The sequence below is a fragment of the Thamnophis sirtalis genome, unplaced genomic scaffold (assembly GCF_051295495.1).
Source record: "Thamnophis sirtalis isolate CommonGarterSnake01/CBP01778 unplaced genomic scaffold, rThaSir2_p1.2 scaffold_11, whole genome shotgun sequence".
Lineage (NCBI taxonomy): Eukaryota > Metazoa > Chordata > Lepidosauria > Squamata > Natricidae > Thamnophis > Thamnophis sirtalis.
Window position 1 is genome coordinate 48,861,813 of NW_028261391.1, and position 22,499 is coordinate 48,884,311.

The following is a 22,499-nucleotide window of genomic DNA, read 5'->3' on the forward strand; positions in this document are numbered from 1 at the left end:
GGGTTCTCGTTTTTCTTTACAGCTTCCATCCCCGCCGCACCTTCTTCTTTCTCAATTCCACCTACTGCTCCTTCTATTTTTTCGGTCGCTGTTGTGGATAGTTCCAGTAGTTGTGCCACCGAGTCATCTTTCCCAGTTTTCTCAGCCATTTCTCTAAAGTATTCTGCGTAAAAAGCTTCTGCCTTCTCGATTGTATCTATCCTGTGTCTTTGTCCTTGCCATGTACATAGCAGACCTTCCGGTATGAGCCATCTGTAATTAACACCTTTTTTATCAGTACTTTGGTCAGGAATTGGTATTCTCTTCTCCTCTCTCTCACCTCTCTCAGAATTTCTTGTTCTTTTTTTGATTGACCTTTCTCGAGGATCTAAGGTGCCTTTCTCCATTGAGAAAACTGTCCATTTATTCCAATGGCTTTACTTTTTTTTCACATTTGCCATCCCATAACTGCTAGCTTTATTAAATAGGTGCAGCTCATGGGGAGGTGCATGCTCCATGTAGGCTGGATGCACAGAAAGATAAACATCAACCAATATATAGAATTAGAGTCAAAGTATAGTATTGTTGGCTAGGATAAAATACCAACTCACAACAATTAATTTTGACAAGTTTATATACGTTAGTACAATTCAATATTATACCATCAGCATAGCTGGAGGGAAATTTTCTTAGAATCTCATATACGAATGGTTCTGATCTTATAGAAATGGTAATATTGAAAGACAAATTCATATTCTGTTATATTGTAATTTCTGTTGAGATATATGCGAAGGTACCTCTTACTATCTCTTCCAATTCCATTTCTGAGATGCATTGAGGAATTTTATATGACATTTCTACTACCAGATAAGGACCCCCAGGTAACTCCTGGCATTGCAAAGTTTGCTTTTGGGTTTGTAAAACTCACAGATGGCTGAAGAGCAAAATGTGAGCCTGAGTGTATATTTTTATCTTTTAGCTTTCTTTTTGATGCTCTATTTTGCAATTTTTAAAGTTGATAACTATAGAGCAGTGTTTCTCAACCTTGGCGACTTTACGTCCTGTGGACTTCAACTTCCAGAATTCTGGGAGTTGAAGTCCACAGGACTTAAAGTCATCAAGGTTGAGAAACACTGCTATAGAGGATAAAGATGATTTGAATCTCTGTAGGGAAGAGGGCACTAAAACATGAGGTTTGTTTTCAGGTCTGGTGTTTTACTGAGTGTTCTTTATTATAGGCAGCCAATCCTTAGTTCTGACTGCCAATGCAGGGCTTTTCTGCCATCTTTTGTGTACATTTTGTTTCCTTATGATACTTGTTTGATTAATATTTTACAGGCTAGGGGTAATTCTTTTTATCAACTTGTCAACTGTTGACATAGAAGAGGATGGCATTGTAGCAGGAAAGACAGGTAAAGGGTATATATAATTTGCAAAAAAATAGTGTCTGCAGTTACAAGTTTAGTTAAGACAGAGAACTTGGTTGTGCTTGTAGTTGACCTGTAGTAGAGCCAGGATGGAGGTGTGCATCCATTACTGTGCTCCTTGATCTCATAGCCACTTTTGATGCTGTCAACCACAGTATCTTTCTGAGCTGATTCCTGAGCTGGGGACTGGGGACACTTTTTCTGGAGCTGGTTCCAATCAATGCTAATTGTGGAGGAGAGATCATTCTCATGACCTCTCCTTTAGGCAGTGCCCCAGAGTTCTACTCTTTCTCTCATTCTCTTTAACATTTACATGAAACTACTGGGTGAGGTCATCTGCCAGTTTGTAGTTCAGTATCATAAACATGCTCATCATACCCATTTATCTTTTGGATCCAGGCCAGTCAAATGAGACTGTCAAGTTTCTGCCCCTGCGCCAGGAGATGGTATAAGTTTAGATCAGGAAGAATTGTCTCAGACTCAATCTTACCAAGACCAAGTAGTGTTTGGGCCACTGAGATCTTCTTTGCCTTCTACAGATCTGGAGTATTCCATAGCTAACCTTGGATGGAATTGCAATTCTCCATTCAAGAGTGATGCAAAATTTTGGGGTCTCCTTAAATGCATAGCTCCTGCTCAATGAGCAAGGGCATCTATGGTCAGGGATGCCTTTGCAAAGCGGTATCAGTTATGTCTTTCCTAAATTTGGGGACTTCAGGCAGTCACTTATGCCGTGATTGTCTCATAGCTTCACTACTGCAATGAGACTAGTGAGGCTGCCCTTGAAGACTATCAGAATCTTCAGCTAGTCCATACTTGGTATGCCTATGTAATACCTCTGTTTTATGAGCTGTACTGGTATGCAGGATTGACCAGGGGTGAGGGGAAGAGATGTTGCCTAGGGAACAATCAGACAAGAGAGGAAAGAGCCCAAAGTTGCTGAATAGTCAGCCTGTCCTAATTTATCAGGCTGTTAAAAATGATGGCAGGAGATTTGTATGTTCAGACTTGCAAGATTCTCTTAATGTAGCCTTATATTAATGTAAAATGAGTTTATAAGGCCATTTTTTTCTATTTGGTTTATCTGGGCTGGCTGACATCTTGCCAGTTAGCTTCCAGATGTGATTCAAGATACTGATTATTACCTATACATAGCATAGAACCTGTTAGTTGAGGGTTCATTTATCTTTCCAGATGATTTAAAATAGCAGAGTTGGCACAATATATATTATACCAGTACCCTAGAAGTGCATCTTTTCTGTACTCTGGAATGAGGTTTTCCCTGAGATCTGGATGGCACCCACTGGTGACTTGAAGAGGCTTGAAAACCTGGGCCTTCTCTCAAGCCTTTAGTAAGGTTGAGCGTAGGATGACAAGCTTCCTTTGATTCTCTTTTCCATTCTATTCCAGTTACTGAATGGCATCACTGTATATTGAAAATATCTGGGGTAAGGTGGGTGGTCTCTCTCTCTCTCTCTCTCTCTCTCTCTCTCTCTCTCTCTCTCTCTCTCTCTCTCTCTCTCTCTCTCCCTCCCTCCCTCCCTCCCTCCCTCCCCCACCCCTAGCATTCCACTCCAGTTTAACAGCAAATCATGACACTGGAAAGTAGCAATGCTTATTTTCTTTTTTGCTCATTTTCTTCACTTGTCAAAATAAATTTTGCCACTAGAGAGCAGTAAGACTCCATGCGTTCACTTGAATAGTACTTATTCCTTGAGACAAATTTAAGAGAAGATAATGGGCACTGTGAACTCCATCCCTAAGGTTACTAAGAAAGATATGACTTTTGCTATGTAGAAATTGGCTTTTTTCTTTTCATCCTTTACTTGTAAAGGCAAAAGGGAGGTTCTTTGGGTACTGGTTGTTTTTAACAATGGTTGTCTAGCAGTGGTTTCCATTTAAATGGAAGTAATGTTTTTAATGCTATATGATTGGAATAAGTAAAAATTTAGTCCATGAGATTACCTGAACCCCCAGGATCCAGCTTAGTTAAGACAGAGAACTTGGCTTTGATTCTTACAGGAAATGTGTAAAGGAATAGTATAAACCAAAGAAGCACTTTCATTGTCTCATACTAGCAGCCCCTTCTGAACCTCAGAGCATTTGTTTCCTTTCTGGTGTATGTTTCCCTAATCTCTTCTGGGTCCTTGTTGTAAAAATACCTGCCATTCAACTATGTTCCCATGGTGTCCTTCTTCAGAAAGCAAGGTCTGATTCCTTTCAACTGCATGAGTTCTTCCTCTATCACTTCAATCCGTTTTGAATATTCTTTATTGCCCGTGCTATAAAACACACTCCAGCAATGCTGAGTATATGAAGATTCAAACTAGCCATCTATCCAGTTGGATTAATTTTAGTATAGTAGATTGTTTCATCTTTGCCAATTCAAAGTCTCTTTCCCAAGGTTCTCATGGTGCATCAGTGCCACCATGATTCAGGTTAAATGTGTGATAACCGAGAAATTACAGTGCATTGTACTATTGAACACTTTTGCTGACATGGCTCTTTATAGTCCCTAAACATAATTTCAGATATAAATCCTGGAAAATCATTAAGTAAGGGCTTTGTTATAGCAGGAACTGTATAGCTCATTTAGCAATAGCAATAGCAATAGCAATAGCAATAGCAGTTAGACTTATATACCGCTTCATGGGGCTTTCAGCCCTCTCTAAGCAGTTTACAGAGTCAGCATATTGCCCCCAACAACAATCCGGGTCCTCATTTTACCCACCTCGGAAGGATGGAAGGCTGAGTCAACCCTGAGCCGGTGAGATTTGAACAGCCGAACTGCAGAACTGCAGTCAGCTGAAGTAGCCTGCAGTGCTGCATTTAACCACTGCGCCACCTCGGCTCTATTTAGCAGTTGCCACTGTCATCAGACTGATAATAAATCCTACCTGGGTTCTATCATCCACAAAATATTCTACCTGGGGCTGAATTTATAAGGTACTTGAATCAGAAATACTGCAAATGTGCTGGCCTTTTAGCAGCAGTGCTTCCATCTGTATAGTGGATATGGCTAGAGATGAACATGTGCCAAAATCAACAACTGAAAATCTCAGCATTGGTGCTGATATCATCTCTTGTACTTGGAGGCTGTGGGGGCTCGAAAGAGGAACAACAGGCTTCAGCTCAACTCTGGCAAACTGAGTGGCTTTACGTTTTGGGGTCACCTGGATCTTGGGATTTACTTTATTGTAGTTGCCTCAAACGACTCAGTGTGCAGTTTGAGAATTCTTCTGGTTTCTAAAGTCCTACTTGATAAAAAAAAATGTAGTAATTGTTGAAGGCCTTGCCACAACTTCAGGTTATATGCCAATTGTGCCCATTCCAGGATCAGGATATCTTATTTTAGTCATCTCCTGGACTACTGTAATGTGGATTGGCCCACTTCTCAATATTCTATTTTTGACAAAATATCTTCTATGATTTTATATACTGTTTTGGGTTTCTATGTCCTACTAAAGTTTTAACTGAATCTGAGCAATTTAAGAAATGAATTGTAGTTTACCAACCAGAATGGCTAACTTCATCCAACATGTTTACTATGTTCTACAAGCCCTATAATATTTATTGGTAGAAATAGTTGGAAAATATAGAATTTTGCTTAGTGGAATTTTCCTGCATAATTTTCTCTGACTTCGGGCAGAGAGGAAGAGAGGCAGGAAATCCCTGTAATCTCCCCCCCGCCGCCCCACACCATATTGTTAATGTAAGCTGTTTTTCATTGTGCACCTACAGAATTGCAAACATCTATACAATATTTATTTGTAAGCCTGCATTAAAAATGCATAGCTGCGTACTTGCATGTGTATTTACCAGGTTAATAAAAATAAATCTAAAATGGAATATGCTACCCTACTTTTTTCAAAGTGTGTAGCTTTACAGTGGTTTGTGCTGACATTATAAAAACAAATGCGTTAGAAATGACCACCCTTTGTTACACAAAAGCAACATTATGCACTAGAGCGAGACACTTGATCATATTACAGATATAGCAGTTACGGTGCCTAATTCATTACTGTGTACTCATCAAGCAATAATTGAGTTTGGAAAGCATAACTACAGTGGTATCGCAAAGCTCTGAGGCAACTTTGCTTATATTTCTAATTTCTTGAATTTCCCAGTATCAGGGTTTTTTTGTTTTTTGTTTGCCACCAAGGGTGCATGGTTAGTACTAGAGGTACTTTACTTGCTTGTTTGGAACATGTGTTTATTTGTATGCTATTATTAAACTATGTTAGTGAACAGTAATTAACAAAGTAATTTTGTAAAGATAGTTAGGAAACTGTCCCAGTAAATTGAATTATATAGCTTTGTCTTTGTTCAAAAACTTAGCAGTTTGAAAAAAAAAACATTACACACTTTGAAAAAGCAGTTCCCTTTTAAAATTTGATATTATCCCTAACTGGCTAAAAGTCTGGCTTATTTAACTATATGTTCAGATTAATGAGCCACAGTAACATTTCATCCATTTTCTAATTTCAATAGAAGAAAATATATGTAGCTTAAGTTGAATTGTGGATTCTCTTTAAGCAATGCTGATGTTTAATTAATCAAGTAGGTAATATTATCTGGGCCAGCACTGATGATGTTATGTAGCTGAGTAGGGAAATGTCTGCAAGCTAACAACCAAACACATGGAGCACAAAGGCTCCAAAATTTTCTAGTCATTCAAGTTACCTATACTCAAGATTTAAATAGAGCACAGCATAACCATAGTACAGAAAGGTGACTGTGAAAATTGACAGAACAGAATAAGAATGAGCAAGGAATATTTATTTGTTAAAGACTACTATTTACAGAAAGACTCACAGAGAAGTATTTTGATCTAGTCCTAAACTAGGTCAAAGCATACATAAGCTGCATGTTGTAAGATGGGTATCTTCCAGTCCCTCAGCATAAAAACAGCTTGTATTTTGTCCTGCTTGCTGTGAATGTTCCTTTATAAAATGGAATTGGTGAATATGACAAGCATATTTTTCATATCATGTGCCAGTTAAGAGCCTCATTTAATTGATCTGCTGAATTTATGAAGACCAAAACTGGAGATTGGAGGAGAAATCAATGAAAGTTTTGAGCATGCTATCTCCATTTCCATCTTTGCATATTTAGCACTAAGATGTAAAGAAGGATTCCAAGTACATTTGAAAATGAACATGATTAGAAGCCCAGAATCTTTTTGGTATCTTCTTGAATTTTTAAAGATCTGAAGTGGAGCTGGCATGCACAAAGACATTTGGAGCAGGATTTTGCATGAGCCTTTTCTTCTTTGGCATGTTTAGAAAAATGCTTAGATAGAGTTTATGATGCTGTATTTTTTAGTGTATTATTTTAATACCAGGCTTGGAAATATTGCATAAAGGATGTCCAGATTTCACTTTCAATAGGAACGTAGACTGAAAGGTTCAAGATGACCTAACTTTATTCCTTGTTCATTATATATGTAGGGAACAATAGCCAGTTCAGCTCAAAGAAAGTTTAACCTTTGATGTTTAAAAGAAAGGTTACTAATTGTGATAGACAAGTCTTGTTAACAATTTCAGGAAGACATAAATGGATAACATCATCTACCACTTCAGTCTTTCTGTAAATATCTCCACAAAACGATTTAGAGCTTTGACTCTATAATTAACACCAGTTGTTCTGCCACAGTCAGTATAATGGGCAACATTACAACTGCATTGTGTTTTCCCAGCAAATCTAATTAACCACTTGGTTTAGAATGATTTTTCCTCAGAAAGTGGCAAGTCATTATAAGACAGCAGCAACAAGTTTAGAACTGTTTTCTGCACTATTGCATGGAATAGCTTTTATTTATTTGCTTGTTTTCTTTCCAAGCCATTCTTTCAACTAAAACAAGACAAAGGGAGCATTAAAATCTGTTTGGAAAGTTGAGAAAACACATCATAAAGATTCCGGTTCTTAATCATTAATTATCCTAACAAATAGGTAAAGGTTTGGCAAATACAAAGTAAAATACAGAATAGATCTGCATGTCAGAGTTTTAATAAATTATGGCTCATTGGTCCAAATATAGATATATGTGCATATGCATGTATGAGTCATATTGGTCTCTTTCTTATATGATTCTATTTTAGGGTATGCAAATAATGGCAAAACAAACAAATTTGTCTGTTGCCTAATAGAAGTAATCATGAAATCCATGAGCAGCTCTGCGTGTGTGCCATGAAGAAAGTAAAATTGTTGCTCTCTATTTCATATAAAAAAGGGAAAAGAACAGACCTTGTAATAATATGATGCTATGTGAGGGACTATGGTTTGTCAAAGAAAACAAAAAACCCTCCCCCCCCAAACAAACAGAAAAATCTCTAAACTGTCTATTCACCATTACTAAAATGTATACTGCATAAAAACACCTGAAGGTGTAATGATATGGTCGTAATTTTGCAATTAGATGTTTCCCCCCAATATTTCTGATTATGGCTGGATGCTACCATATCTGTTGGAGTGGAATAGAAATAGATAAATCCTAAGCGATGTAGATAATCTCTAGAAATGTTATCTTAAAATGCAGCCACATTTGACCCAGGTTGTTTTGATTCATGATCTTCTTACATCCCAAATGAGCATGGAGTGAAATTATAACAATTGTCCCTTGTAAAATGTCTAGCTATTGAAGGTTTTTTTAAACAACCAGGTACCTTGAAACAGAATGACTTGCATAAGCTCAGGGACTGAGAGAAAGAGTTTGGATGTAATGCCAGTGGAACTAAAAAAAAACCCAGATACAATATGTAGCATTAAGAAAGAGAAACTCAGCTATGCTCCTGTTTAAAATAAACCAGTGAAAGCATGAAAAAACTGAATCAATTCTAAAATTTAGCTAACATCATCATACCCAATAGGTCTGAGACAGGGATGGGTTCCGGCAGCCACTACTGCTGGTTTGCTTGTGTGTGCGCTGTGCATGCATACGTGCATGTGCTGTGCGTGCAATGCAATTAAAATTGTTCTGCACATGAGCAGAATTGAAAAACAGGATGGCGCCGCCCGTGGAACCAGTTTGAGGGTATGGCAAGCCTGTGTCGCTGTTAGTTCCAGCAACCCAGGCCTCCAAACTACTACTGGTTCGGTCGAACAGGTTCAAACTGGTAGGAACCTGTTAGATAAAGTTATGTAAAGATTCAAGATGGATATACTCAATTTACACAAGTCTATGCATGTCTGAATACAATAACAATAACAACAACAGCAACAATAACCATACAATGTCTTGCTATATTACGTTGTAAAATAGTTTTTGCATAGATTAAGCATGTTGTAGCAATGCTTTAGCTAAAACAAAACATGTTGCCATAAGTTTGATATTTGATTAAAAGATTACAGGGGTCGTAAAAAGGGTGTTTTTATATTATATATTGATTATTGTAAATATACAATAATAATTAAGCACATCTAATCCAGCAGACTTGTCCAATATATATGATGTATATAATTTAACATCATCAAAACCACATATATTGTGTTATACCTAATATCCTTATCTACTAAACAATGTGATTACATCACTTCTCATTCTTGTATTACACTACCAAAGCAGGACTTTGGTTTTAAAACAATCTTCCACAAGAGTGCTGGTGTATTGCTTTCTGAATTGAAATAGATTCATTTATAGTACTGCAGTAAATATTCTTAAATTATAGTTAAAAGTTGCTTTTTAACCATTGCTTGAGAATCGTTTTGCTGATATGGGCCATTTTGCAGCTCAAAACATTTACTACTGCTCTATCAACAAGAAAATTTTTTTGTTCATTCCAGAGACAAGTTCTGGTTCAGATTTAAGGGAAGAAGAATGTTTCTCTAGCATGAAACTGATCAGTTATCACTAACATTTACAAGAGCGCAACAATGTTAATTGATGATAATTATATACATATAAAATAAAACTAATAATGCTTTTTAATTCAACTTCTATTAAATACATTATAACAGTGGACAGATATATAGATGTAGCTACAGATACAGAAACATACATATGCATGTACATCAGAGGTGGGTTCCTACCGGTTCGGCCCGGTTCACCCAAGTAGGTGGTAATTCGGCTGCCCATGTACCCGAACCGGTTTTATTGTCGGCGACACAATCTTGACTTTTGCTTCTGCGCACGTGCGGAACAATCTCCATTGCATGTAATTTCCCCCCCCTTTTCTAATGTTCTGTCTATACGCAGACCTTTCTAGGTGTAAATACGCACATGCACGCTGTGCACATGCGCCAAACTGGCAGTAATGCCGGTAGCAACCCACCCCTGATGTGCATGTATGACTACACATTCATGTATGTATGAATTCTATATCTTTGTAGGGTATATGCCAGTGAACAAATGAAGGAGTATAGAGAAGAAAAATAATAAAAGTGTACAATTCATGAAGAAAAAAATCTGTTTAAAATAAGAACAGAGCATTAGTGGAAAACAGTAGAAATTGAATAGTTTACTACAAAGATGTTCTTGTTTCTTTTCTAGCCTCCAGCCTTTTTCTTAACATAACTGTTACTTAAATGAGGTTTAGAGGAGTTTAAGAATTTCGGCTAGTGTCTGCCCATATAATTTATATAAATAATATTCAGGATTCTTTTTTAGAAAAATCTCAGCAGACTGATTTTGTTTTTCCTCGGGGTGCTTAAAATATTCTGTGGTTCTGCTTCTGTGTTAGATCATGAGACTTTATTTCTGTATCTGTCAATCAATTTATTCTACTATTTTTTATTCCTCCTTGTTCAGGATATAAACTAGTTACAAACTTCTCAACCCATTTGGCAAATTCCTTTTGTACATTTCTTTTTTAAACTCTGTTTATGCAGCCTGCACTAAAATGTACATTCTTTTTATTGAGAACATTTTTTTTAGTTTAGTTTGCCTAAACATTTTCATGGCTCAATATATGAAAATAATATAATGTTTCTCCTTCCCTATATGCTAAAACATTTAAGAATGCTTTTATAGGGTTTATAGTGTCTTTGAGAAAATCAATTAATTAAAAAGCGCAGATAATCCTCTATTTACAAACACAATTGCAATTTCATTCTATATGGTCATAATTCTGGATTCATTCTCCTGAATAGGTGTGTTTAGTTGCAAACTGGCAAAAACAGCCAGAAACTGTAAAAAAAGAGGTCATAAATTGGTCATATGACTGTGGGATGTTGCAAGTGGTCATAAATAGAAGCTGGTTGCCAAGCCCCTGAAATGCAATTAGGGAGTAGGTGGAAGCATGACATTTTATGATGGCTGAAAGTATTTTAGAGATTGTAAAGCACCATTTTCCAGGCTGTCGAAACTTCAAACAGTCATTAAATGATTGTTGTAAGTTGAGGATTACTTCTATATAATTTAGTACTAAGAGTTCTAGCAAGCATATCAAATACATTTACTACATAATCAGTTCAACAACAGCTTTCACTCAGGGATATGTAAAACTCACCCATTTGATAATGAAGCTCTTCACTGAATTCTGGAACATCCTGATCCCCCTCTGGTATTTTAGAGACTGTTAGTTTGACTGTTCTATGAATTGGACTGTTCTATGAATTGGAACTAGTTTAAAGTATTCTGCTCATATTGGAGGATTTACTTGTAGATATTGCCAAACTGCTCCCCAGAAATTCAACAGGATCTGAAGGAAAAACAGTATGAAGTTCTCCAGGAGATTCTAGGCTCAGTTTGATGAGTTCTGTACATAAAAACTCCTTGCCACATTTTTTTGATAACTGTCTAAACAAAACAACATCCTTCCACTCTTCTTCATAGTAAACATGATTTCTATGAAATTTCTGTAAGTTCCAGAAAAAGATGCTCAGTAATAAGATTAAATGATATTACTCATCAGGGAGCCTGAAATTAAAGCTCCAAGTAATGGAGTTAATGACCTTCCTCTGGGGTGCAGAGATTTACTGCTAACCCTACTTCTAACCCTATCACAAAAGGTTTATAGGTATTCCCTACTCTGTTGGTGCTTTTCTGGCACAAAAAGAGATAAAACACATAATAACAACACATTTGTCAGTACCTGGGACATCATGCATTGAGAAATGTTTACAAATAAGCACAATAGCACAAATGTTCTGTCAATTTTGATGACCTGCTTCACCCATTGCAAGTTTTGGGAGAAAGGGAATTCTGACTAATACGTGAAGATATTTCTGTTCAATTCTTTAAAAAATATTTTTATAGAGGAAAAAGCCCACGTTTGTTAAGAATTTTACTCTAAGAGTTTGTAAGTGTAGCATATTAAAAATTGGGACACTGGTAGTAGAAGTTGTTTATGCCAAACACATGTTTCAAATATCCATGATTAATCAAAATGGTATTAGATGTCATGTATGTATTTGCTTTGTTGATAAATAAATTACAAAAATTACTATATTTTTTATTAGAATTCATCCTATATGTGTATGTGTATGTGTATTTATCCATCCATCCACCTATCCCTTATCTATCTGTCTGTCTGTCTGTCTGTCTGTCTACAGTACACACACACATTTGTAATCTGTAAGAAGATATTTTATATTTTTATTGGATCAAAATAGACTTTTGGAATCTGAGATTGGTAGATATAATTAGATCTTTTCTTACTTTGTTAATATTGTTCTTGAGACATTGTGTTGCAAAATGAGCCAAGTGCTCCAAATGAGGTCTATTTTTATACCTGAATCTTGAATGAAAACTTCTGTTAAAATTTCCAATTTTAAATAGTATTGAACTTTTATGCCACTTAATCATGTGATTTACTTTAAGACTTAAATTATCCTTGCCAATATTATTTCCTGATTCTTATTGTTATACATTTGTTGTTTGGGTGAAACATTATATGTTTGTCCTTCTAGCTGCTGAATTTATTTAGATGATTTTGAATGTTTATTCTGCCATCTGTCAAATTCAGTCTGTCCACTGTTCTTGTAAAACTGAAGCTTGTAAGACTGAAGAGATTGCAATTTGTTTGGGTGAAAATTGAAGTGCAACAAAATAAGTATCAAAAATTTTGAAACAGATCATGAACTAATATTTCAATATATTGCACTTAATATACCTTTTACTAAAAATATTAGTAATCCACAAAAATGTCATATGTGCGTCCATAGTTTTTGACACCAATCATTTATGGTATATTTGTAAGATCTGGTAAGAGGGATTTCTATTTTGTCACAGGGAATTAATTGTGCTAATTTTCCAAAATGAATGTATTTGCATAGTGTAATGAATAGGAATGATATGCCTCAGAACTTTGAAGTGTTATTAGGCAGTGTGTGTTCTAGCATTTACACTACACTTTGCTTTCTGCTACTTTCTGTGCCCTAAAATAAGGATGGGGCATAACAATGGTAACACAAAGAAGATACAAATAATAAGGTTTATTTTTGCCTCTTTTGTTCCTTTTAGTAAATCAAGATTATATTTTTCTGAAATGTTTTGCATTTTAAATAAACTGAATGGTTATGCTCTGTAGAGTTCAATGCACAGATGTATCCAAGTGGTTCTTTTATTCTCCCTTTTCTCCTTCATATATTGTGTAATCCATTCTTCCAGTTCCAATGATAATTCACTAGGCATTGGCTTTAAAACCCTCAGTACTTCTTTCTTAGCTACTTTTTAATGTTCAGTAGACAACAATATTAATAGTGAATTAATTATTTTTTTCAATGAAAGGCTTGAACATTTTTCCCTCTAAGTATGTTTCCATGACTAAGTTGTAACTATACATACTAGAAACAAATCTGGTAGCAAGCTAGCTTTGTAGATAAAAGCATATACGAATAATTACTGGTTACATAGTTTCTTCAGCTAATGAGCTAACTGCAGAGAACTTCAGATAGTTTCTGGTTGCTGAGTGGAAAAAGCATTAACATAGTTGTTCTTTCTGCACTCACAGGTGGCAAGGCAGATATATTGTCTAGCAATAGCAATAGCACTTATATACCACTGCATTGTGCTTTACAGCCCCCTCTGAGCGGTTTACAACATCAGCATATTGCCCCCAACAATCTGGTTCCTCATTTTATCAATCTTGGAAAGATGGAACACTGAGTCAACCTTGAGCTGGTCAGGGTCAAACTCCTAGCTACTTGCAGAGTTAGCCTGCAATATTGTATTGTAACCATTGTGCCCCTGTGGCTCCTATGAATGAATAGATAGATGAATTAGAGTTCCGACTTTTCTAACTTGTTGCAGTTGGTTTGTAATAAACCAAACATTCCCAATAACATACTACTCAAATGGCTGCAAATAGCCATTTCCTCATTTTGATCATTATAGGTAAATAACTGATACTGAACTATAAATAAGCATAGGGCAGGCAGGGTACAAAGTACTGTCCTATATATGTCATAAGACATATAACTCTCTTTGACAGAGATAGGAAGAAGAGACTTTGTAAGCTGAGGACAAGCTCCTAGTCCAGTTGCCTTTTGAAAAAGCACCTTTGAGATAGTCTACATTTTTTTTATAACCTAAGAAATTGAAATCACTTACAATACAATAGCAGAGTTGGACGGGACCTTGGAGGTCTTCTAGTCCAACCCCCTGTCTAGGCAGGAAACCCTATACCTTTTCAGACAAATGGCTATCCAACATCTTCTTAAAGACTTCCAGTGTTGGGGCTTTCACAACTTCTGAAGGCAAGCTGTTCCACTGATTAATTGTTCTAACTGTCAGGAAATTTCTCCTCAGTTCTAAGTTGCTTCTCTCCTTGATTAGTTTCCACCCATTGCTTCTTGTTCTACCCTCAGGCACTGTTCCCTCTAAGGTGCGCGCCTGTGCGGCCATGCACATGGAAAGAAATCCCCGCGCAGCAGTTTCTAACTGCCGCGCAGAGATTTCTACCAAAGCAAACGTGGGGAAGTCCTTTGCAGGCGGCTAGAACTGGCCGCCCGCAAAGGACCTCCCCAGACTTGTTTTAATGAGCCGCCAGTCCTCTTGCTTCTTCTCCTTCACCAGCAAAGCTCCCGCTGGCTTCCCCGCCTATGGCAGTGGCAGTGGTGCCTCTCCCTCCACGCGGAGCACCTGAGCTGGCTCCCGCGTTATCCCTCCCCCTTCCTCCTCTGCCGTGCTTTTGAGGCCGCGGGAGCTAGTAGGAAAGCGTCCGAGGTGGAGGCGGCAGCTGGGCTCTGGGTTACCCCTGCCGCCGCCTCCACCTCGGCCGCTTTCCTACTAGCTCCCGTGGCCTCAAAAGCACGGCAGAGGAGGAAGGGGGAGGGATAACGCGGGAGCCAGCTCAGGTGCTCCGCGTGGAGGGAGAGGCACCACTGCCACTGCCATGGGCGGGGAAGCCAGCGGGAGCTTTGCCGGTGAAGGAGAAGAAGCAAGAGGACTGGCGGCTTTGAAATGCAACCCCCTGGTCCCGCTGGCCGCGGATTTGATTCGGCGTAAGTGGGGGCCGAACACATGCTGAGCCGACTTTGCGCAGTGAGGCGGAGTAATTCAACCCCCCCAAAGAACGTGTGTGTGTGTGTGTGTGTGTGTGTGTGTGTGTGTGAGAGAGAGAGAGAGAGAGAGAGAGAGAGAGAGAGAATTGGATCAAAATTGGTGGCCAAAGGAGTGGAGGGAGGGAGGGAAGGAAGGAAGGGAGGGAGGGAGGGAGGAAGGAAGCCCTGCCCCCTGTGAAAAAAACTGAAGATGGAGCAGTGAATGAATAAACCATAAAAGCAACAAACAGTTAATGCGTAAGTAAGCTGAGGAGCAAGTTCTCAACTAAGGAAGAAATATAAGAAAGAAATATAAAAAGCTCAATATGCCAAAACACTTATTTTAGTCTTCATTTAATTACTTGTATTGTAGTCTGATGTAACATCTTTTTAAAGTTAACGTTAGTTAGAAAAGATAGGGTACAAAACTTAAATAATAAAAAAATTGTACATTCATTTTGAAAAATAAATGCAAGACTTGATTAATTTCATATCTTTATTTAAAATAGTTTTGGCATGGCATATGATTTTATTGACTCAGTTGGAAATGATGTGGATGTTGTATCTGATTCTGAGGTATATATATTCTTAAGTAACATAACATATAGCATATTGTCCAAACTTGCTAGACTATTTAATTGATCTTACTACTTTAAAGGGGGAGAGTTTCATGATAAATTATTTTATTACATTTATGTTGCATTTATATATTATATTTATTACATTTATATTCCACATTATATATTTGTATTGTTATTTTAGTGTATATTGTCAATTTCGATAGATATTATATTGATATATCAATACTGATTTTAATCATACTAAATAACAATTACTGCTATTATTTATCAGCATTACATATTTACAGTTTTTAATATTGAGTTAGTCATATTTTAGAATAATAGCGTTATCTTTTAATAGGATAATTGGCAAAATCTAATTCACATGTGATGGGTTGCATTCCAAAGGAATGTGAGAGGACAGGTTGCCTGCAAAATGCCAGGACCCTGTTGGTGCCATGTCTCTCTCTAGCCAGTCTAACAATCTAAAAGCTGAGCAGAGAGCCTTTTTTTTTTCAGGGTGAGCAGAAAAGTATAGTGTTTGAGTGGCACTTTTCATGTCTGGCATTCATCGGGCTGAAACCTCGCTCGCAATTGGCGCTTGACGCCTGGAAGGTTGCGCAAATGTCCAGCAGACGCGACAGCAGTTCAAACTGTGGCTCTCTTAGGTGCTCAGGCATGAAACTGTGCAGCTCACACACTATACTTTTCCGCTCACACTGAAAAAAAATTAGAGGGAACATTGCCCTCAGGTGCCTTGGAGAATAGTTTGACTCCCTCTTATAAATTTACTTTTGTAAATTCCTACATTCCCAGGAGTAAGAGGTGAAGCCTCGTCCTCTGTGATATCATTAATCCGTTTCATTAATATAACAGTGATAAGCTTGAATTGTCCAAAGATTTAAGTAAAACAAGTTTGCTTAATAACTTCTTTACTTTTCGATTCTTGTTTTTCTTTCTTATGCTGTCACATTTGCATCTTTATTCTCTAAAATAGAATAGGTATAATATTTTGGAATTATATTGAATGGTTTCTTCTAGGAGAAGGAGAAATTGTATGTGGAACTGAAACACATTTTAGCTCGTCAGCCTGGGCCAGAAGCAGCAGAACAACTACAGCTATATCGACACACACTGAGGGAGAAGACAAAACAGCTTAAAGTAAGATTCTTGAGTTTGTTTTTTCAAACTTCTTGTAAATAAAGCATAGTGATTTCTTCTGATTAATAATAATGAAGCATAGATTTTTGTAATTTACAAAAACATTCGGAGTTTGGGCTGAACATCTAAATTCATAGTGTATGCTAGAAGGATATTGCTATTTTTCTACTTTTTTGTTACAGTCTCATAAGAAATACTGTTTTGATCTTAGTAAAGGTATTTGAGTTCAAATCAGAAATTTCAAGCTCAAAACAAAATAATTTCAGTTCAAAACACTTTCGATAACCAGATCTCCTACCAAAAAGAGAGGCTGTTTCAAGCTGTTGCACAGCTTGAAGAAAGATGTATAATATAATGAACTTTGTTTTTAATATAAAAAGGATGTACTTCTATTACACAGCAGTATTTGAAATGGCTTCTTAGTTTTCCTAAAACTTCCTTGTCAGATGTTCCTGGATTCTTGAATGATTGGTTAAGGGGTTTTAGCCCAGTCTTGCCTGGGAGAAGCCTAATGCTAAAAACAACAAATTCTGATCAAAATCAAGATGGTGACGTACCGAGGTGGCGCAGTGGTTAAATGCAGCACTGCAGGCTACTTCAGCTGACTGCAGTTCTGCAGTTTGGCTGTTCAAATCTCACCGGCTCAGGGTTGACTCAGCCTTCCATCCTTCCGAGGTGGGTAAAATGAGGACCCGGATTGTTGTTGGGGGCAATATGCTGACTCTGTAAACCGCTTAGAGAGGGCTGAAAGCCCTATGAAGCAGTATATAAGTCTAACTGCTATTGCTATTGCTATTTATGTCTTCATTGTAGGATTTTAGGAAATTCTAATGTAAATAGTTGAAAGCTGAATACTTCTTGATTCATTTTTAGTCTGATACAAGTTTCTCTTGCAGGGCTAATTTCTTCAGTTTAACAAAAATCTGTAAAAATAAGGAAGGTTTTGAATAATATTAGTAACTCACATTAAGGATAATTTTAAATAAATATTGATGAAGATTTACATTGGTTTGTTGGAGTTTTCATCTTACCTTTCCTACAGGAGCAAAAGACAGCATTAACTCAATTAACTAAAAGCTAGTATAGAAATTTCATAATTGTGTCAAGATAACCATTTTGTGAAATGTTTATCAAATTAAGTTATGAAAAACTAATTTAATAAATCATTGCTGTAAATATAGATCCTTCTATGGCAACTGGAGACAATGCTAGAATTTTATATGCCTTTCAATTTTCTTTTCATTTTAATTTCCTAATAAACCAGTCAAACTATTTTTCTTCTGTTCATAACCAGTTTGTACAAACTGCCTAAGGAACAGACAGTGATTAGAAGTCCCATCCAAACTCTACTTTCTATGATTCAATGCAAAATAATAAAGACCCAGATTAAAACATTGTAAAAAAAAGATGTTGACAATGAATAGTAATGAGTTTATTAAGAAATTATCTCATATCTTAAGGCTTTTCTAAACAGGATGGCCAAAGTTAGGAATGAGTGAGCATCTCTAAGGGAGTAATTTTATAGACCGGGGTAAAAATAGAAAGAACCGTCATTCTCTCTTTTCTTTTCATTTGTCCCAATCTATTGGTGCACGCAGCATTCCCTGCATAAGGTTGTCTGCTAAGACACTCAAGGTTCTCCTTGTAACAAGGATGGATTTGTATCACATTTTAAAAAAACTTGAAATAGCATAAAGGCAAATCACTGATTTACTGCACTATAATGGGTTTTGTTTTGACTTTTTAAGGTTTTATCTTCTGAGCTGAATATGTATGAATCACAGAGTCAAGAATACAAATACGAGATTGAAAGACTTGCAAATGAACTTCTGAATATAAAGAAGAAATATCTCACTCAAAAACGCAAGGAGCAGGAAAACAGGTAAGAAGTATTAGTAATTGTAATAAGAACAATTGCAAGAATAGCATTTATTGAAAAATGACTCATTGAACCCTAATAGTGACAGCATTTTTCAAGCTTCCTATGTGGAATAGGTGAATATGAACACATATTCCCAGGATTAGATAATTGAGATTGGCCACAATTGGAATTTTATGTTATTTTAAGTTAAATGTTCCATTTCTCTCTCTCTGTTTCTAATCTATTTATTTCTTTTGTCATGCTTCAAAATTTAATACCATTTTATATAGTATCTATATTGATGATAATGTACTTACATTTGGTCTTCTGAATTTTTATGCATCTACAGAATTCACTTGTGGCATAAGACTAAGAAACATTTTAATCTTTTATATAGTTTTGCAAATACTGAGTTTTCACCAAATGAAAGTATTACAAAAAGTAGACTATTCTTCCAAAATGTTCTCTTCTGAGAATATTTCTGTTTTCTGCTTTACCAATTTAGTTCAAACTAAGAGTATAAGATAAATATTACAATGTGGTAGAAACCATAGAACTTTTGCTGATGGACTCTGCAACTGTTGTGATAAACAGAACAGGTGGTTTCAAAATGTGTGAATTGGACCTGATTTCTTTCTTCATGAAAATTAAAGAGGGGCAAAGAATGTTGGCTAGTGGGTGATCAAAGATTTGCCTTTTCTTCCACCACTAAGGATTAATTTTACTGCATAATTTCATGAGTTTACAGTAGTTTTTCTCAAATATTCTAATTGCACCAGTTTTGAAATAGAAATAGCAAGATAAAGTAATAGCAATGTCTCCATTGTATGTCACTAATTCAACAACTACCCTATAAAATTTAATTGAACACCTATAACGATTTAGCTTGGACATGCATGTGTGTATATTACACACGAGTAGTGTCTAATTTTTTCAATGTTATGCAAGTTTATTTAAAATCATCACAGACATTTTGGCTCTGAGGAAGTGATCTTATTATTGGAACGTACCAATTGCAGAAAACAATATAGGCATTTTTTAACTTAGTTAGCTGTGTGTTGAATTCAGTATTAGTCGCACAGCTTTTATATGAAGGTCATATAATTTTTCATTGGTTTAATGAATTTCATGGAACATTCTGTGGCATTTGTGCAGTCATGCATCTCTGTGCACAAAAATTGGTTCCTTACATTGCTCTACTTAGTACTCATTAAATGGCTGAATAAACAGTCAAATTGTTTTTTTTCTCTTTAGCCTGGTAAATTTAAGCAGTGTTTATTCATCCTATGGTACATATTCTGGACAACATAACAGTTTAGAGTTATATACATAGTCTTGGTTTTGTCTGAACGAACACATGAAATTAATACAAAATGTGTTATACACACACACATTTCATTTTGCATTTGATAATTATTTGAAAAAATACTCATTTTGAAAAGTGGTATTAAGATTAGAATTTCTGAAGTACAAAGTTTGCAATTAATTTACAATTACTCAGCTTCTAATGAGAAACGATTTCAAGGGGTTAACAGTAGGAGAGTGATTCATTTCCAATTTTTAATACATTTCAATCAGCAGTTACTTAATTAGATTCAAACAGATGTCTAATTGTCGGTGCTTAAAATATTGATGTATTTCATCAACATATTTTAAATGATCTTTTGATAGAATATTTGCCATTATGAATATGCATCTTATTTCTTTATTTTCTTTCTCTTTTGTTTTTCTTCATCTCCAAGGGAAAAGGAAAAAGCCTTGAGTAACATAGAACATGACTTCTCAGGACAAAGAGCTAGAGTTCCACGCTTCACTGGAGGTGGTTTCCCGCTTAGCAATCCACCTCCCAAAATTGTGGCATAACTATAGCATCAAGACATAATGTCACATGTTGGGGCATCCCCCTACAGTATATTGCTTTTTCACATATTCTTTGTTTCCAAAGATCTCTGTGTTCTTTTTATACAACTCTGGCACAGGCATGTTCATGTGAATTGGACTCTATCCATAAGAATTATACATCTTACTGCATTGATATCAGTGGATAAAAAACAAAAATAACAGCAACATAATCTTATATTGCATTTAAAAAAATGCTTGATTTGGAAGTTAGTTCTCTTGAAGTCAATGGATTGCAAAAAAAAATTCACTGAGGATTGGATTAATATGTGCAGTTGTTTTAAAGCTTCACTGTTTCCAACTACCTCTTCTTGAATTTATATCTTAATATTCCAGGAAAAATATTTACATTATTAATATCTTAAGAAATAATAAAAATAAAAATAAAAATTTATAAATGCCATACAACAGCATTAAGTTATAGCAATGTAGTCGTGTGTAATATGCAATAACAAAATTTATTAGGAAGATAGGAGCATGTGAGAAAGCTTGAAGAAACATTTAAAAAGTACTCAGGCATGAAACTATGTATGACTTTCTAGACCTAAACTTCTTTACTTACAAGATGTTATCATTCAGTAGCAAGTCACATGATGGAATCACTGTATGAGGTGCTGAAATGTGTGTTAAAATAAAATGCTTTGAATGTGGCTTTGTGTTGAAATGTTTCTTCCTTAGGGATGAAAATTAAATCCAAAGAGAAATTATGATAATTTTTTTAAAAAAAGCCAATCTTTGGAAAGGTCATTGTTGTTGTTGTTTGTTGTTTATTGGATTTATATGCCGCCCTTCTCCCAAAGGACTTCCATTGCTTTGGAAGAATACAGAGTTAAATGTTAAAACTATTGTGGAGAATATTAACATGCTTTATTTATAGAAACAAATTACTTTAATGTTAGGCTACATTAGATTAGTTAGGAATACTTCTAAAACAATAATTATTAAACCCCCCAAATTATGTATTTTACTTCTTGAAGAGTATTTGATAGCGTTGGGTATCTAAGGTTTTGATAAATATAATTGTAACAATCTATTCAGTATATTTACTACTGTATAAGCAAAATATGAGCCATACAATTCTTGTACCCTGTTTCTAGAGATTAACAGCTTCAGAAGAAAATATTCTCAATGCATAATTTATAACTTTTAGATTTAGTCTCATTAACATGAATTGAAATCATTTGGATTCAGCTTTTGCTTTTGAAGTGTCTAAATTGTATAGCTATGGAATGAATTTGCCCAATATTACATCCAAAATTTTGCTTGTCAGTATTTCTGGAAGAAGGTAAGTTAATATATTTCCTTATCCGGATTACTGGTGGTGGGGGCAAGGTAATAAAGGAAATACACTATTTATCAGCAATTTGCTGAGTTTGATCAAGAATGAAAACTGTAAAAATGCAATAAATTTTATAAACAGTGCTAAAATGGATAGCCATTCATGTTGTCTAAGCAGTTGTACAACAACAATAATAATATAAATGAAATAGCACAGTTAGTGTATGTTGACATGTCAATCCTTTCTTTTTCCCTCAATGATTAAGTGGTAGTAGATTTTAGTTCTTTTTCATCTCTTTATACTCTGTTGACAAACAGAACTACTGTTAGAACAGAGGTGGGTTTCTGCCAGTTTGCCCCGAATCGGCAAACTGGTAGTGGTGCCGGTGGGAAGCTCCGCCCACCCACCTGGATGCTTCTGAGCATGCACATTCTCGCACACAAACAAATCGGTAGTAAAATAAATTGAAACCCACCACTATGTGAGTACCTTTACTTTTTAAAGTCACCATCTTATAAACTCAGAACTATCATTTTTCTTCATTTTTTTTACCATATTTGACTTACTTTAATGATATTAGAAAATTTGTAAAATGTGCTCTAATTTGGAAGAATATACTAAGGTTTATGATTACATGATGATGAAATAATGTAAACTAATAATGACTAATACTTTAACTTGGCATAGGTTTGTGTAGGCAAAATAAAATCTCATGCTACAGAATAATATATTCTTAAAGTTCACAAAATTCTTTATTGCTTTCTCCAATATATTAATAGAAACACTGTAGCATTTATCACTCAATTTAGCTTATATAAATTTTATTTTTTTAAGTTTTGACATTTAGGAAAAGGGTGGGCTATTTAGATAGAAATGGTACTTGGTTCTATTATCTAATTATGGAAAGGGTA

The 22,499-nt window shown here is 35.8% G+C and overlaps 1 protein-coding gene across 1 annotated transcript in view; it reads left to right on the top strand.

Moving 5' to 3' along the window:
* Positions 1-20,959, top strand: part of CFAP58 (cilia and flagella associated protein 58) — an 89,386-nt gene extending 68,427 nt beyond the window's left edge. The window contains exons 16-18 of the mRNA XM_014073855.2: positions 16,430-16,549; positions 18,298-18,431; positions 20,153-20,959. Coding sequence (XP_013929330.1) covers positions 16,430-16,549; positions 18,298-18,431; positions 20,153-20,273 — 375 coding nt within the window. The 3' untranslated portion in view covers positions 20,274-20,959. The remainder of the gene's footprint in view (positions 1-16,429; positions 16,550-18,297; positions 18,432-20,152) is intronic.
* Positions 20,960-22,499: the final 1,540 nt, after the last annotated feature.